The sequence below is a fragment of the Manacus candei genome, unplaced genomic scaffold (assembly GCF_025592945.1).
Source record: "Manacus candei isolate 608988 ecotype Guabito, Panama unplaced genomic scaffold, ASM2559294v1 h1tg000035l, whole genome shotgun sequence".
NCBI classification, from domain to species: Eukaryota; Metazoa; Chordata; class Aves; order Passeriformes; family Pipridae; genus Manacus; species Manacus candei.
The window spans coordinates 9,692,936-9,711,552 of NW_026138083.1; the positions used below are offsets into that span (position 1 = coordinate 9,692,936).

At 46.7% G+C, this 18,617-nt stretch overlaps 1 protein-coding gene across 1 annotated transcript in view; it reads right to left on the reverse strand.

The window, feature by feature from the left end:
• GALM (galactose mutarotase) overlaps positions 1-18,543 on the reverse strand; it is a 25,767-nt gene extending 7,224 nt beyond the window's left edge. The window contains exons 1-7 of the mRNA XM_051793017.1: positions 18,196-18,543; positions 13,935-14,107; positions 13,465-13,670; positions 12,798-12,871; positions 4,923-5,182; positions 4,307-4,461; positions 1,301-1,507 (exon numbers count right to left, since the gene is read on the reverse strand). Of these exons, the coding sequence (XP_051648977.1) occupies positions 1,301-1,507; positions 4,307-4,461; positions 4,923-5,118 (558 nt within the window). The 5' untranslated portion in view covers positions 5,119-5,182; positions 12,798-12,871; positions 13,465-13,670; positions 13,935-14,107; positions 18,196-18,543. The remainder of the gene's footprint in view (positions 1-1,300; positions 1,508-4,306; positions 4,462-4,922; positions 5,183-12,797; positions 12,872-13,464; positions 13,671-13,934; positions 14,108-18,195) is intronic.
• Between the last annotated feature and the right edge of the window lie 74 nt (positions 18,544-18,617).

Consider the following 18,617-nt stretch of genomic DNA (forward strand, 5'->3'; position numbering starts at 1 on the left):
TGACAGGACCCAGAACAGGGTGTGGGAGCCCTCTGCACCCGGCTACTGCAACCTTGCTACTCTGCAGCTTTGGCTATCTCACATCCCGTTTCCATGATGTTTCTCCTCCCCATTTTGATGTGGGTATTTCAGTGCTGGCATTAGAGGCCCTGAACTCAACTGCATCACCCTGTACTGGACTGATTACAAGATGGAGTTTGATTACAAGATGGAGTCTGCTTCACCATTGTCTGGAGCATGGAGTTAAAAACCCTTGATGCCACAGCTAGGCTGCTGCAGGAGCTGAGCTACTTGCAAAAGCTTCAGGAGACACCTAGCAAGCCAGCAGAGGCAGGCAGAGGAGCAAAAAACATAAAAGGTTGTTACAATCAAAAAACGTGGGAAGGACTTACTCTCCCAAATAAGGTATGCCAGGCAGATCTTGCTTAGAGAAAGGGGAACTGGCCAATGGACACTCAGGGCCCATCTTGGTAGCAGATGACCTTTGCTTGGATACTGGTGAACTGGCCAGTGGGCATCCATCCGGGGGCTACCACGGGGAGGGTATTTAGGGCCCTGTCGGGAGACTACTGGGGGGGCTGTTTGAGGACTGCTGCAGGAGCTGCTGCCACTCTGTTACCCTGCTGGTTCTGCGTTCCTCAGAGGATACAAGGTGACCAGGGAAGAAGCCCAGCAGAGATCTACTAGCTTGCAAGCCAGCAGAACTTCATGGTGGTGGTAACTCCTGTCCTGTGCTTTTAACAGTTACCCTTAGCTTTTCCTACTTTTCTATCTTCCTTCTTTCTCTCTGCTCTCTTGTGCTACAAAATAAAGTTGAATTATTGTCTTTGGATCCAGCATCTGGCCTCGTTTGTGCCTTAATCTTGCTTATGAGAATGTTTTAGAACCTGGCTCCCCTCTGCATCTAAGCAGATTGGAACACACTCATGCAAGGGTTCAGCCTGTTGTCTCAGAAGTGCCAACAGAATACAGCTAAGAAATGTCAGTCCAGCACTAGGGCACACCAGGGCACCTCCTCTGTAATCTCCCCAAGGGAACAGGAGAGACTGAAGCTCCCCAGTTACACACAGAAGGAGAGCTAATATTCAAGAAGCACTGAGACAACATGTCCTCAGTTGAGGTCTGTGCGATTCTGTCCTGTCCCTGCATGCAGCCCACAATGCATAGAGACATGCTGTGTCCCCAGACCAGCATGTTGGTCCCAATGATCCCATGGGAAGCTCACAGATCATCCCATGGGTTCCCAGGCTTTCTTCCTTTGCACAGTGTCTCTCCACGGAGTTCATCTCCCCACGCTTACCTGCCCTGCGAGGTTGAAGTACGCGTGGTTTGTCAGGCTGATGGGTGTCGTCTTGCTGGTCTGGGCTCGATAGTTGATGGCCAGCTGCCTGCCACTAAGGGTGTAGGTCACCCAGACTTTCAGGTCTCCAGGGTACCCTTCCTCACCATCGGGGCTGAGCCGGAAGAAGCGGACACCATCCGGGAGTACCTCGGGGCTCCAGAGAACCTGCAAGGAGCATGATTGTTGGTGGGACAGTGATGGGAAACATCACTTCTCTCCTGTCCCAGCCTGGGCTAAACCCAGGGACAGAAGGCACTCAAGGGATGTTGCACTGAAACAAAGGCTTTTTCAGTCACCTTTCCTGCCCTTACTCCTAGAAGGGAAAAAAGGAAAAAAAAAAGAGACCAATCAATCTTTTTCTCCCTGTGAAGGACTAAAACCAAGATCCCCTTGTTGAAAAAAAAAATAAAGGAAGAAAACACAGGCACCAGCCTGCTCTTGGTCAGCCAGGACCAGCAGCAGGGAACAAGTTTTCCAATGAGCAGCCAGACAAACAAGGCAGTTTGGCAGTCTGATGGTGGTCTGTTCCAGCCTGCGTTACTCCATGCCTAAGAATCCACACGTTCGATTTTTGCCCTGCAGCTGGACTTATTCCCCTTTCCATGGATCTTGTGATGTACAACATCACTTCAACGAGCTGCCACCCTTCCCTCTGCTCACTAGCCTCTGGCTTCTAGGACAGTGTAAGTACACACCAGGAGCTCTTGCTCAGGGGCTGGGGTTGGGTTAAATAGTACCAGATGTATTGCCAGACACATCTACAGGTCTCTCTACAGAGAGCTGGCACCTCTCCCATTCTTGCCCCTGACACAGACCAGGGCTCTGCTTGAAGCCAAACATGCCAGCGAGTGAAGCAAGGCAGCTCACCACACAGATAGCCTGTTTGACCCTGGCCTGATGCTAAGGATGGATGTGTGATAAGAGGTGAGGTGTCTGGGCTCTGGAGTTTTGCATCTACCTAAGGAATAGTTACTGTCTAATCAAAGGGGAGAGATTTAGGAATGGGGACCAGATAATGCTTTTGAGATGATCCTTCTCACGTCCTACCCAGAGATCACAAACAATGGGGCACTGTCAAAAGCCAGCATTTTCACCAAACATAGGAACTGAGGGTGTCAAATATACCAGGTTGCAGAGCAGGTCCTCCTGCACAGAGTGCAGCTCAGCTGCAGCTCCCACTGCTCTACAGATGCTATGGTTTCAAATACGAGTTTCTATTTAGGTTCTTTGAAGAAAAAGCTATTAAAGTCCAGGAAGCATAGAGGTATTATCATTTTTTTAAGATAAGAGGGTTATTTTCTGAAGTCCCCCAGCAGTGTGGTCATGTACTGCTGCCATGCAAGCACAGCTGCAAGACCCTCATCAGACCACACACTGACCGCAGCACTGAGATCTGCAAGATCAGGAAGAACTGACAAGATCTGTCAACATAGTCACAGCCAAATGCCAGTGTGTCTTGTTTGTGTTAGGGTTATCTCTGAACAGTGATTATTTTCTGGCTGGAGGAGGTCTTGAGAGGGTGCCCACATGTGCCCTGTGGGCCAGAGGACACACAGCTCTGGCTGGGAGATGTCACTGCCTTGTCCCCAACAGGCTGGTGTGCCTTCAGCAAGCAAGGGGAAGAGACCACATCCCCCACCTGCAGAAGACAGCCCGGAAGCCTCAGGTGCAAAGGAGTGCATGTTTTCAGCTCCAGATCACAGGAGTCAGGGTGCATAAAGAAACCTTAAACCAAATTGTCCTCTTTGGGGCACAACAGCCAAGGCATCCCTGTACTCCCTTTTTCCTGAGGCTGCTGAGGAGCATTTCATCCCAACCTGATGACAGTTCACACTGTACTGCCTAGAAGTGATTTTTTTTCTAGACACTCTGACTTTTGTCCCATCAGCCTGGATGTCCTTTCATGAAATAAAACATTAACCCAGGAAAGCAGCTGCACCAGCACATTCGCATGTGTTCCTCTGAGGAAATGGTAGATCAGCTACCTGCTGGTCACAAATACATTTGATCTGACAAAGCCCAGGAAAGCAGAGACTTCTGAGTCTGCTCTGCAATGAAGCAAGGTTATCAGCAAGGCTTTCAAGAGAGGAAATGGTCTGTTGCTCTCACCATCTGTAGTGCAGGGACAGTATTTGACTTCAGCAACAGCTCTTGGGAGAAGATGGAAAAGGTTGAGTGCCTGGGTGCCAGGGAAAGGTTATTTTAACTCATGAGGTCACAGGGGAGGGCTGGGAAGGAGACACAGTGGTCCTGGATCCTGGGATTTCAGGCCTGATCTAGTTCCCCACTGCTGTGAGTCAGAGTGAGAGCCAGGTGGGTGCATGCAATGACTGCACTGAACCTGCAGCACCACCCTGCTCTCCTCTTACTTGGAAGTGCTGTTACAAGCAAGCAGCAATGACAGTTTCTGCAAACCCAGGTCCTTCTGACTCTGGGAGGAGGTATGGGCAGGTACCAGCCTTTAAACTGCAAGTGGAAATCAGCCTGTGTGGATCCCTGTTCCCCAGGACACTTTCTTTGGGCACTGGCACACCTACAGTACCCACTCCAGGGTGGTACAGCTGGTGCCCAGGGAGCCTCCATTGCACTTGAGGTTGGTCCTCACTTTTGTGTCCCAAGCCAGGCTCTGTAGGAGCAGCACCTTGCCAGGACAACCCTATCAGAACTGGGCTCATGAGGCCTCAGGGCTGCAGTCACACAGAGGAAGCACAGCACCCCTCAGCATGACATCAAGGAAGATATAAGCGAGCCCTGCAAACTCAGGCAAAGACAAACCAACCCAGCAGCTCACAGGATCCGTCTCACTTCCTCCCATTCCTGCACTCACAGCACTTTCTGAGCTGATTCAACTCAATAACCACCAGAAAATGCTACAGGGTCGGGAGGGAAGACATCATATCCTCTTGCCACAACCCCACAGGCTGTGTGCTGGGAGGACACTGGGACCGCCAGCCTGATTTTCACCTTGTCAAATCCCTTGGCTCCTCCGTGCAGGCTGTTGGGCCCATTGTTGAGGAACAGCTGATACTCCTTCCCGTCCAAAGTGAACCTCCCCTTCGCAATCCTGTTGGCAACACGCCCCACGACAGCACCGAAGAAGGGGTGCTTCCTTGTGTAACCTGTCCAGAAAAACAGCACATGGTCGAACAGAAGGACTGGGACAGGATAGGTGGTCTCTGGATGTGCTTATGGACTCAGAGGTGTCTCTGTTTCCCTCCAGGACTAAATACATGACTGCAGTCCCAGTGTTTAACAGGACACACAGCTCACCACTGATTAAAACAGCCCGATGGGATCTTGTATTCTTTGCAGATTTGCAGAAAAGGGCTCTTGCAGTCAAGGTGTGATTCAGAGATGCCCCATCAGAGGGACACACTGCAAGCTGGAGCCACCAGTGTCTCAGTTCAACATCCACCACATCCAGCCAGGACAGGCAGCAGGAAGTGTATCTGTTCAGCCCATGATTTGGAGGGGACCCTTAGAAGCAGATCGCGCTGTAAACGCTGGTTAAATTGCTAAATTGCCTGATTGTGTGGGGGGTTCATTTTATTTTTTTTTAAAGAAACGGATTTAGACCCACCTTCCAAAGTGTCGAATCCCAGGACAACATCTGAAAACTTCCCATCCCTGTCTTTAGTCTCCAGGGCAGCGATGATGCACCCTAAGGACAGGATCTCCACTTTCACGCTGTCCGACTGTAAGACGAACTTCTCCACCTCTCCTCCTCCCTGCTCCGCGGGCATCCGCCCGAACGCCTCTCTCCGCACCGCTGTCATCGCTCCCCCAAAGCCGGCCACCGACCCTTCCGGGGAGCCGCAGCGCTGCCCGGGAAGGACGCTCCTGAGGAGGAAGGAACAATGGCGGCCGGGATGGGAGCACACAAGGCTCCAAAGGGCGGCCAGAACACCGACCCGGCCGCCTCCCGGCGCGGGGAGGAGCCGCGCCGCGCCCGGTGCAGGGAGCGCTGGGCACCCTGGGCTGACACCGAGGGGCAGCAGCCGCCGGGTCCGGGCGGCGGGAGGTGGCCGAGGGGAGCGGGAAGGATGCGGAAAGAAGGGAACGAGGCTGCGGTGCTCAGGCGGGCGCTGCCAAGCCGGGCAGTGCAGCCGCCAGCTCGCAAGTCCGGGGGACAGACCATCGCCTCTCCCCTCTCCTGTGCCCCACTTGCATCACACCGACACGACTTCCACGGCCCTTGCAAAGCGTGGCACGACAAAATGCTGTTTTCTCCCTTTGTCCTTTCTCCCCCTTAGCCCCTCCACAAGAGGCACAAGGCAGTGCCTGCTGTAAATCAGGGTCAGGGTATTTGCTGGCCAGGGTGTTGTTATTCTCCAAGTTGTGGCTCTGACCCAGACTCCATTAAAAATCATTGTCTTTCGAAATATTGACCTCTGCCTGTCTCTGGTCTTTGCAGGCAATTTCAGTCTGCAGGAAAAACCCTGGCAACATGTAAGTAATGTATGTGCATATTTTTGACCTCTCTTGGCAAGGCTCAAGTGCAAGGCTAGAGAACCTCACTACAATTTGATATGGTTGTATTTCTGTGAGAGCCCATTTTCAGAACTTGTTCAAAGAACCAATAATTCCTAGAACTGCCACCAAAAAGCCTCAATCAATCAACCAGTGGTTGCTAAATCTTAATTTCCAACACAGCCATCATCCTTTGACGAGACAAACTACAAATTCCAATCCAACACAGAAACAAAACCTCCCACCCAGGCCTGAGCAGAGATGGTTTGGAAACCCGCGCTTCTTTGTTGGTGACGGCCTCATATTTGCTGTGTAACACAAATGTCTGTTCCTGTGTTTTCTTCTGCACCTTTTCAACCAGTGCTCTCTATCCAAAAACAATATTGCAAGTAAACATGCTTTTTACTGCCCATCTATACTGCCTCCCATTTGAGACACGACAAGGAGCAGCACAAACCTTGGAGTGAGGAAGACCCCTGATGCATGAGTGTTCCCAGAAGCTCACTCCTTAGCACCTTGACTCCCTCAACACCTCTCCCTTAACGTGCTTCTCCAGACATAGGAAGCATTTCTGCTTTGCAAAGACCAGATTTCATTGACCTGTGAGTTTTTTTAACATGACAGGGGTTGCCATTTTGATTTACTTCTCTGATTTGCAGCAGAGAAGGTCCAGATCAAACTCTTTGTCTGATGTAATAGCCATGGACACCCTGATTTTCTCACCTACCTTCACAGATGCAAGACCACTCAAGCCCCGGTGACATCTAAGGCTGTTCCAAGTGCAAAAGCAATACCACAGACAAATCTGTTAATGAACTAGCCACTCAGTTTTCAAGCTAGCAGATAAACTAGAAAAGAAACCAGCTTGCACAAGCCTGAATCTTGCAGGAAACAGTAAGAAGCAATGTCAGCTTTAGAATCTGAGCAAGGTATTCCAAGAGTCCTGCTTCATGACCTTGAGGATTTCTATTTTTAAGGAAGAGTTTGTTTTGGGCCTTATTCACTGTGGCACTGAGATTTGCTTACAGTGATGGTCAAATGCAAGTTCCTTGCATTTTTCTCTTCTTTCTTTGCAGAAGAAAACTGCAGTATTGGGCCTGGACCCACCTGGCATTGGTAGCAGGGCACTTCCACAGCTGGTGAGTGTTCAAAGGAGTTTGCTGTTCATCTCTGAGACTTTGGTTTCACTTCTCTGCCGTGCAGCTCTGCATGAGCAGCTGGGCAGTGCAATAGCTCTCTACTCTGCATCTTCCCTTGCTCTCACTGAAAAGGCACTGCAGCAGCCTTTTCCGACCCAAACCACAAAATGTTTGTGAGGAACAAGGATTTATCTGCTCTATTGCAGCCAGTGACCCTGCAGGAATAGCAGAGGTGTGGCATGAAGGCAGGTTACATGCTGCCCAGAAGCCTGGTCCCACTGGTCCCAGCTCCTCTAAACCAGGCAAGATATTCCTGTCTAGTAGCAAAAGCGAACTGGGAAGTCACCCTGTGAGTGAGTGGTCCTGTCTTTCCCCAACCAAAGAGCTTATAAAAAGGCACACTGTGATAAAGAACTGTTTTGTTGGGGTTTCAGGTTTTTTTTGAGAGGGAGCTACTATGAGAAAACAAACTTATCATGAGAAAAATTACAGAAGAGAATTTACTTCCCTGGGATCGGCAGTTTGGAAATTCCTGGTGCTTATAGGGCGGCTACCATTTTGCAAGACAGAAGTGAGTCCTTGGATTTTATATATGTTTGTGCTATTTTCTTAGGAATTCTTTATTTTTGTGCTTTTCTCAGATGTTTTTCTTTAATCCAAAATAAAGTGACTTTGCTTAAAAGGCTACAGTCAACCAAAACTGTCGTGCAGAACCTGCTGTGCCAAGATCCTTTTTCTGTTTGGTTGTAGGGCACTTCTGTAATAAATTACATCACTACATTTCCTTCCTTAATTTTGCCTTTATGTTAAATCCAGCTGTAATTTTCAGTTTATTCTGGGCCCAGAGCAAGACTTTAGGACTCAACTGATTAAAAGATAATTTTAAAAGGCAGTTCAGATTTGGGAAGGGACATGTGCTCCCTTATAGTATCTAACTCTGTGCTCCCTTATAGTATCTAACTCTGTAACAGAGGTCTCTGTTGTCTGTCTCTGTTACCCAGACCCATAACCACCATTCTCATCAGAGCTCCCTTGTGCAATGGAGCAGGAGTGCAATGTTAATGTTGCTCGCCATCCTTGAGACAGGTGACGTGTGTGTATGTCTCCTGTGGGGAAATTTTGGACAATACTCCTGGGCCAGATTGCTTGGACCAGATCTCGTTTTGGGGATCTAAGCTGTTTGTCTCAGCACCATGAAGTGGTGCTGCTTTGCAGGCAGGTACCAGAAACTATCAAGCTGTTATTTCACCACTGGCATTTTGATTTGAAGGTGACAGAGACACTCCAAACGCTGTAATACTTAAGCAATGGCCAATGATTACAGTTTGCTGTTGCTCAAGAAGCTTCCTTATTCAGTAATAGCAACAGTGATGTACCCAGCACTGCAGCTGGAGATGGGGTCTGTGGGGGTTGATTGCTGCACAGATACAGAAAAGAATGCAGACATGACTTCTTACACCCTCCAGCATTACAAGGCTGTAATTAAATCCCTTTTTCTGACAAACTCTGTATAAGCCCATGGGATGAGCTGGCACTTGAAGCCTGCTAGGAGTTTGCATCAGTACACAGAACAAAAGGGGAGACGTTTCCCCACCATTTTACTGTCTGCTTATTGAATGTATCTTCAGCTCAGCTGGGTACTTCCCGGCACACAGGCTTAAAATGGAGCCTGCAGTTTTTTTGCTTCATTTCTTCAGGGGCAAATATACTGAGCCATTGATTAGGTTATTTTGGGATCATGGCATGGTACAATTGCTTGCTGTTACTCTGGCAGTCATTTCTCAGAAGCCTGTTATGCACGTTTTATAAAGCTGTACAAAAAGCAGAGCTCCCCGAGAACGTTTTACACAGCACGTTTCTGATGTGCCTTTGTGCACAAGTTGTTTGTATCTCAGTAGCAGCCAAAGAGCCATTCAGATGTGTTGGTTGCTATAGTAATTACTTTCCTTGGGAACTAAAATAATAGCTTACAGCTCCTGCAGCTCGCTGTTGTGTAGGCTGCCTTGAACCAGAGACACTTCCATGTTGTTTTGGAGGGGGCTGGGGACTATAATGTATGCCAAGAGACAGACTTTCCTCTCTCCTTCCTATGCTTGTGCAGCTAATTTTGAATTTAACCTTTGCAGAGGATGTGCTACAGGTCTAAAGGCTCAAAAATAAAAGCAGCTTATGCAACAGTAGGACAGCTTTGCAGCTGCGGTTTCTGATGGGGTGAAGACTTGGATTTGCTCTCCATTTCTGTTACTGAAAGCTTGTGGGAGAGAGACTGAGGCTCACACTGAGACTGATGCACAGCGCTGAGGACCCTACAAAACAGTGGGTGCAGGGCTCAGAGGAGTTTCGAAAATGCCTCAGCAAGTCAAGCAGGAACGTGACAAGTAGGACAGCTCTGCTTCATTCAATATTTTTTCCACTGGTAAAGTCACTGCTGTAAGGACCTGCAACTCTGAAGAGGGCTCTGCATTGTCGTGGAGGAGACACCAAACAGGAAGGCCTGTAAGTTGCTTTGGGCTGCTGGACTGACAAAACTGCAGCTCACAGCCAGATGGGCTGGCATGGCATGGCACTTCTGGATCTGCCAAGGAAGTAGAAGAAGAAAGGCAAGGGCAAGTGGCACAAGAAATTATAAGCCCGATTACCCTTCTGCATCATGAAGCAGCTGTAGGTTGACTGCAGACCACACTCATGACTCACAGGGGTTGACCTACATAAGGGTCCCAGCACCAGGAACAAGTATCAATTTGGTTTTGCACTCAGAGGACAGCAAAAGGGGAGGAGGATATAAAAAAGGGCTTGGGGGAGGGGGGCAGGAGGAGATAAGATGAAAGGACAGAGAAAACAAACAGGGAAAGCATTTTGCCTCATGGTGCTGTCCTAGAAAATTTGCTCTAAGATGTATACATGGCTGCACTGGCAGCTGGCAGGGAGATGCCAAAGGGAGATTAGAGCATCACCTACTAAAGGCTGTGAATGCACGCACAGCAGTTCCTGTTTGAGCAACAGCAAGAAGCAGAGTCAAAGGGAAGGAGGGTGTTTGTGGAAACCACAGGGCAAAACTGGGGGCCTTCATGTGCGAGGGAGATGTGCGTGGCTTGCAGGCAGCTGGTGATAAGAACTTACTTCACACATGCAGATGTGCAGATCCATTCCCCCACTCCCCAATTTAGGCATAGCATACACAGGTTTTGTGTCTACACAGCTGTGCTGCTGAAGTACAGTGCTTTACCAACAGAGCTAAAGCAACAGGCAGTTGTATGAGCATCCCCATTCTCCCCAGGCAATGCTGGATAAAGCACCTTTTGGCATGCCCACATGTTCCTATATGAGGCAACAACAACAAAACTGGTATAACTAAAGCTAGGTGACTTTTTTTATGGAGGGATAGCCCTGGAAAGCCAAGGGTGATGCTGTTGTTGCAGTAAGTGGCAGTCCAGGACTGCTCTGATGTCCCAGAGCCTCGTGGAGGCAGAGAGAGCCTATGGATGCTGGGCATGGGGGCTCAGCCTGCCTTGTCTGACTGTCCCTACAGCCTGGGACAGGCTTGTTGTACCCTGCCTTCAGCTGACACCAGGCTGGTTGGAATTCAATAGGACATGGTTTTGGTGTTCCCAAGCCCTCTTCCCCTCACAGTGCGGATGTAGCCAAGATTACTTGGGTAGTGTCTCTAAGGATAGTGCTTAAAGATCATGGAAATCCCAGGGTAAGACAGGATGATAGACTTTGTTAAGGAAATCCCTGAAAAAAATGATACAGGAAATCTGGAAGTGCTTCACTGCAAGGACTTATGGCTCTCTATTGTATTTTTAAATTTCTTTTTATGATTAGAGAGCCAAACCTTTAACTCACAACTGTCCCATTGTGCAGGCTTCAACTATGAGAACATGTAAAGTGTCTGTTCTGTATTAAACTTGTTGTGATGTTTCTTTTTTTTCTTATCTAGGAATTTCCTATGGCCCTTTTATAAAGCCCTTAGGCTAAGTTTTCTGCTTTTTATCAGAAAATTTGGCTGCGTTTTTAGTCCTGGTGGATTGTGGCATACCAAAAACTCAAAATTGTCCCTGAAGCACACCAGTAGAGACAATATTTAAGCTACAAAATCCTAAATGCAGAGGGGGAAAAAAAAGTATTTATGTGTCAAGATGCTCTAAGAACAAAAAAAGTAAATCAAAGGTATGTGAAGATAAAATTTCACAATTTTCACAAGTGTATTACTTGATTCCACAGAATGTCATCTGTCTTTGAAACAGCTGTATTCATGGTGGCCAACACCTGCACTTTTAGCAGAGTAACAAAATTTGTTTCTTTAACCACAGTGGCCTCAGATGTAGGAGAATCTTGGCTCTCCTTAAACAGGAAATCTGCAGTTGTTATGGGGACTTTAAAGCATAATTAAAAACATGATCCAAGGATGAGATACAGCCTCAAGTTACCACAAGGCGAACAAAATGTTTAGATTGATTTAGCCACAAAAATGTGACTTCTGATCTTTAAACCATGGTTTAGGTGGGGAGCAGGTGTAATTCACGACCTTTGATTTCTAGGATTGGCAGTACTGGTCTAAAGAATGATTAATGAGAGTATTTCTGGACCACTAGATTTTTCTTTGGGTTAATTTGGGAGTCAATTTTGTTATTAATTATTTTATATTTGACATTTGCAATGACTCAGAACCTGCACTTTAGAAAGCCTTGTTATATTAAAAGCAAAAACTGCAGCTATATTAAAAATTTGGAGAGGCTGCAAAAACTTTTCTCTACTGGAGAAACAGTTTGTGCTAGGTAAGTATTATTGCTGGCATAATAACGATTTCTTCTCAGTAGCAACTATTCTCCCAGAAAGACATCATAAGATGAAAAAAATCTCCAAAGTTTGCTGTCACATGTCATTAAAATGACTTATCTCACATCACTGTATGGTAGGTAGCCTGTCTAAATGTGTGGCAACTGCTGGACAATGCATGAATGCTCCTGTGGAGTGTGAAAAGCTGAAGTGTCACCCAAGAAAGAGTGTCAATGGCACCCTAAGGACAGGCTTCATCAAGTGCAACTTCCTAGTCAACTCACGGGAGCTCTAGAGAGGTAGCAAAGATGGTACCATAGACCTTATCTGTATAAACAGCATTTCCTCAGGCAGGGAGGTTGTGCCAGACAAATGAATAGTCATGGAGTAGCTCAGGTGGTAATATGTATTGCAATTGCATGAGAGATAGCTCACTGCACATAGATACCCACCACGAGTTCACTGAGCCCGATTCCTCCACCCCCACACAGTGCTGTCATCTGTGCTGCCAGCAGCAGCAGCAGCCATGTCATTGTCACAGGTTTAGATGCTGTCACTTAGGGCTAAGTGCAAGTGGGAATTATTTAATTTAATTTTATTTTGCTTTTCTTTCTTGTGAAGCAATACTTGGTGAAATCACCCCCTTTGTTACAGTCAAAATCCTTGTGCTAGTGTCATGCTTGGGGAGTCCAGGAAGGTGGCAAAAGTAATGCTGTAGGGAAATCACAAGGGATTTACCTCAAGGTCATTGCAGCTAACTAGGTGAAATGGTACAAAATGTTTTTTATGGCTTTAGCCACCAGAACCTTCTTTGGAATAGGCAAACATAAGCGTAGACAACATTTTAATGATAATCAATAGAACTAATCCTGATGTACCACATACAGCAGAACTGCTTTTTTCTTACAAAGTATCTGTGCTGTATAATGTGCATTAAACCACTGCCCAAGCAAAGACATGTATAAGAGGTTGGTTTGTGCTCTGGGGCTGTAGCATCTCCCACCCGCACAAGGATAGGGAAACATCTGTTCTGCACCCAGTCTCACCCTGTAGACATTTTTTCTTACCAGTCAGATCAAAATCCACCACCAGTTTGCATTCCTGTCACTGCAAGCAAAGCAGTCCAGTGGTGCTGCACCATCTTGAATGGAAGCAGACAAAGGAGATCAAGGTTAGAAATGGAACACCATAACTCGTAGGAAAGCACCTGGCTCTCATTCTCTCACTTAGATACTGAACCTTATGCTCCAGTTAAGTTTTCACCATTGAAGAGCAAAATGCAAACCACAGAACTTCAATTAAACTACTATATTAGCAAATAATATCCTTTCTGGTAGCTCTGGTAGCTCTTCTTCACAGGTGCTTACCAAGTGGTGATTCTGAGAAGCAACCCCTGCTTCACAAATTAAGCACTGATCATTTCTAGGAAGTGTTGCCTAATATAAATCCAGAATTGTGAGCCATTTCTCCTGTGGGGATGCAACACTCAAGAACAAAAAAATGCTTCCAAGATCTCTGCATTTAAAATGAAGCAGCTATTTTAAGACAGGGAGGACAGTCCTGGTATCTGGATACAACTTTCCCCACAGATGGCAGTTCAGGTTGTAAGCAAAGATCAGACCTGGCTAAGGGCATGATTTGTGTCCACAGAGCAGGAAAGCTTTTGACCTCCTCAGCAGGACAGGCTGCCCCAGGATTGGAGCATTACACTGACAGGTAGCTAGGGCCTCTTACCTTTGCAGGCCATGTTGGTCAGCCCTCTTTTCTCTCCACACACCCTAATGTCCTGCTCGCTCCTCATGATTCTGTGTCCACGTTTCCTGAGCCAGGCAGGACAAGGAAGTTGCCTGGGTTTCTTTCAGAGCACTTGACTATGCACAGGGCACAGCCAATGTGTGTAGCACATCCACATCTCCTGGACATGCCAACAACCCAGCAACCTGCCAGCAAAAGGAAGAAATTTTGGGACTGCAGTTATTTAATGCTACAGCCACAAAGAAGCAAAGCCATCCCTCGATGGGGATGTGAATATTCTGTTACAGTGTTTAAACAACAAATGGTGTCTACTGTTTATGCAGAAAAAAGTGATCTGAACCAGCGAGAGGAAGTACTGGCTAGACAGATACGTTACACTGTCCACCCAATGCTGGTAACCAAACAAACCATAAAGGTAAAAACCCACCGCCCACATAGGGGCCCCATACCTGGGGAAGAGCCGTGACTCCGGGACTCTTATCTTTGCTGTGGCTGAACGGTGCAAACAAGTGTAGTGGCTCTTGTCTGCTGGTGTATCTCTGCTGTATTCAAGTCTGAAAATCCCACAGGATGACCTGTCAGATTGTCTTTTTATCCTTTTAACAGAGGGTAATCACACATGCTGTATATAACAAAGAAAAAGAATAAAGCATGCAAAGTCAAAAACATACATAATGGAAAATGCCAAGATGAAAGTTTCAAATGCAAGCTGATTTTGTCCCGTCATGCCTAACTTGTTGTGATAAGTACTTTTATTTTACAGCCATTGATTCATTTGCTCATGGGGCCTCAGCCTCACTTGGTGTACTGAGCAGGCTGTGCCCAGATAGCTCAGCTTTTGCTTTCCTCCCACTCAGACAGGGAGCCCAGAGCTCCTCAGCTCATCGCTGGTAAAACTGACTTGCTTTCTTTTGAGTACTTTTCACTGCTGTAGGGAAGTGCATCACTGCCATGTGAGCGAGCAGCTGCTGCAGTCTGCTGCAGGGGTAGAAGACTGATATGTAGACAGATTTTGGACAGATGTGTTCTGGCCATACACTTTTCAAGGGACCATTTGAAATGCTTAAGGCCTGATTTCACAGATAATGCGATTTTATTTTGCACCCGGTTCTGAAAACCGATTCTGAGCTTGCCAGCTCACGTGTAAGAAGATGAGCTAAAAACAGTGACTGATGGTAAGCAACTGGTTTAAGTAACTTGCCTATATTACATTGTCTGAAGAGAAAGCAGTGTCATCACTTTTAAGTTCCTTGTGTATGTGTGCATCTATGTGCACAATGACTCTATATATAGACAGAAACATAGTGGTAATAAACAAAAACATTTGAAAACTTTGTGTCAGGTGATCCAAAAGAAAACCCGAGATCTGCTTTTGTGATTTTATGGATTGTGTACTTGAACTGACTACTGTTGGGTTGCCCCTGGCATGGAAGCATTTAAAAATCATGCTTTTCAGGTGCAATCAAAGGAATTAATATTTTTTTTTTCAGAAGTACTCATTAGACAGAGATAAACTTCTCTAAGTTTACTTAGAGAACTAAAACTTGGAGTTATTTGGAGTCTGATGCCTTAAGAAACAATAAATAACCCAGTATTTGTGGTCCTTTTGGAAGTGCTGGCAACAATGCAAGGCTTGGTGATTCTGCCATGTAAGGCAATGTAAGTCCTTACTGGTCAGTGGATCTGACCTCTACCACAGCTGTTTATCGACCCAAGCACACACCAATTTAGGTATTCAAGCCAGTGTCAAATATGTTGAGCAGTCACAGTTTCTCTTGACAACAACTAGTGTATCACATGCTTAGGACTATCAAGCTTTGGTTTCAGAAGTCCTACAATGAGTACCCAGACATAGGGGTCTCTAGGCTGCTGGTGGATTGAAAAGAGTAGCAAGTAGCAAGGAGAAGCAAGCACTGTCCAGCCCAGAGGAGAGCATGGACAAATCAGAAAGAAAATAATAAAATAATTAAAACTGAGAAGCAATTCCCAGTTTGGTTTGCCCAGGTATATTGGTGTTTTCACCATCCCTCTGCAACTGAGGCAGAGGCAGCTTCCAGCAGGAGGGTGGTCAGAGCACTCATTTCTTAAACTGCTGAGACTAAACTCCCAAGAAGGAACAAAAACTCTGAAAGTGTAATGCTTCAGCATTGTAAGACACATTCCTCCTACAGCGAGCTAATAGCTTAATGTAACGTAAATTACAGTAAAGGATGTAAGAAAGGCAGGGCACAAAAGGAAGAGGAGAGAAAATTGTACTGGTAACAACATGTAATTCCAAACTATGAGTGTAATTATGCGATTTAAATTTCTGCAGGGTTTGGGGATTTTTCTTCATATCATTGTTCTGCTCTTTCTGTAATTATGTGGTTATACTCGACTGCACAGTGGCAAGAAATAAAACTAATTGCTGTTCTTATTGGAGGGTAGCGGACTGAAACCATGACTTCTGTTTATCACCTCCAGGTAACAAAAATTGTACGAAAAGAACTCTTTCAGGCAGCATTAGCATCTTTCTTCTCTTTCTCTCTCTCTCTTTTATACAAAAGCAGCAGGTCTGACGAGCAACATAGTGAAATCTGTCTGCTGAGTCAGATGCTCAGTTACAAACTTACATAATTGGAGTGTATTTCCATATTCCCTCCCTCCTTTCCTACCCACGAGGCACAGGCAGAAAAAAGGACTGCTCCAAGGATGCTCACAGTAATGAGCAAGGAAGCCTCAATGTCACAAGTTAAAAAAGTAAAACATCTTAACATCTCCACATATAATTAAATACTGTACTAAGTCAGCAAAGCAGGGTCTGCTACCCAGTGGCACTAGAACCCATATACTGCACAGAGGCATCCTGAAACTCTGCTGTTTCTGGGAACATTCAGTAAATAAGAATTTGGTTAAACAGTATGTCACAGGAACACACAGGATGGTTTGGGGTTGGAAGAGACCTTAAAGATCATCTCGTTCCAAACCTTTATGGAGACCATGGAAGGGCCTGGTGTCATTTCTCCATTTTCAGAAAAGTACTTCTAAGTACATGGAGGATATTATTAAAGAAAATCTAATTATTGCAGCATTTCAATGCCATTTTCTGACTCTGGTACATTCTGTGATTTCTCAGGCTGTTACTTTTTGCAATGTTATGGTGCAAATGTCTGCTAAAATCCCAGAGCTCTACCACATAAAACTAATTTGCTAGAAACTTCATCTGGCAAGTAAGCAGAAATATCAGTAGTGTATTTGGAAAGAAGTGCTTTATGTTCATAGATGGCATGTTCCTCATTGACTGTTTCAACCTACAACAGATGTACACACAGCTTCAGCCCTGTGGACTGCATGCTCTCAAAGTTGCAATGCTCTTTGTTAAAAAATAGGTACAAGTATAAGAAATACTGAAAGAAAAACATAAACTAAGAAACAAAGACCAAAGAGAAAATGAGAAGGTGAGAAACACAGCAAATTCAGTTAAATCAAGTGTATGTGCTTGAAGATAAGGTGATTAGATGAGCTGAGAGATGCAGATTCAAATCATGCCAGGCAGAATGGGAAACTGAACCTCCTCCTACTTCTTGGAGGAGTGCCTTTACTACTGGGTTTCAGAATAACAGAAAATGTGTAAACAACACTATCTGCTTTGTTTTCTAGCTTTCAAAGCCTACAAGTACCATTCAGATTGAACAACATATTTTATTTGATAGGTATGGGGCTTTGGGTTTTTCCCCACACACACACCAAAAGAAGAAGAAAATAATAGCATTTACTTTGGCTGTCTTCTGAATCATTTCCCTCCCTCCTATTTGGCTGCTCAAGTGACAAAGCAATCATATATCCATTCTCCAGTGATCTACTTCAAGCAAGGTTCCACTCCACATCCATCTCGGTTTGGCAGCCACAGCTGCAGAAACTAATTCAGCTAGAAAGTCCTGTAAGCCATTTATAACATCGGGAGTCTTCTTGCCATGCCTCCATTCACAAAGAAGTCTTCTCCTAGACAAACTGGCAAGACACAGATTGGATAGGTGGTCTGCAAGATGGGTAGAAAATTGGCTAACAGGCTGCACTCAGAGGATGGTGATTAATGTTTTTAACTTAGGTTGGCAACCTCTCACAAGTGCCCTCCCCCAATTGACACTGGGCTCCATGCTGTCCATCTTCACAATGATTTGGATGATGGGGGTTGACAGCACCTTCATCAAGTTTACTGATGACACTAAACTGGGTGGTGAGGACAACCTGCCCTATGAGGAAAGACTGAAGGAGTTAGGTCTCATCTCTCTGGAGGGGAGAAAGCTTGGGGGCAGGGGGCTAATCTCAGTATACCTCAGTATATCTCAATCTCTCTTCACAAAGAGCCACATGGAGAAGACAAGGAGCAACACGAATTTTTTTACAGTAAGAACAACCAGTGACTGGAACCCAGGGATGTGACGGTAGAGTCCCCGTCATGGGAGGTTTCCATGCTGCTACTGGACAGTGTGTTAGATAACCTCATCTAGGCTCCCTCCCATAAAAGTTGGACCAATGACTTTTCCAGCTCCCTTCCAGCCTGGGCTGTTGGATGGTTGTACGATTCTCTGCACACACGCAGAGAATGGGCTCCCAGAGCCACCTTCGATAACATCGCCCTGAAAAGGAACCTGAGCAGACCTACCATTCGCCAGCACACAGACCTGCGTGCAGCACAGTGTGAGCTGTGCAAGCAAGTCTAATGCTCACCGGGCTCGCAGGGATCGCACAAAGTGCGCTGCTGTTTCTCACCGGTGGACACCGGACCCCATCGGCCCACTTGAACTTCTTGCAAGGGGCCGAGGGCCAGGTATGGGTGCTCAGGAGCGGCCTCACAGCTCCCCGAAGCCTCCGTGACCTTGGCAACTCGCGGATGCCGTGGCCCTCGCAGCCGGGACACGCCGGCCGCGCCGGGGCCCGCGTCCTCCGCCGCCCAATCAGCTCAGTGGCTCCGGGAAGCAGACAAAGGCGGCGGGGCCTGCAAGAGGCGGCGGTGGGCAAGGAAAAGGCCGCCGATCCGGAGGCGCTGTGCGGGCACCCGGGGCCCCTCAGGCCGTCCCCGCTGCCACCGCCTTCCCCCGCCCGACCCTGAGGCACGGCGGGGGGCGGGGCCGGGGCCGCCTCACCGCGCG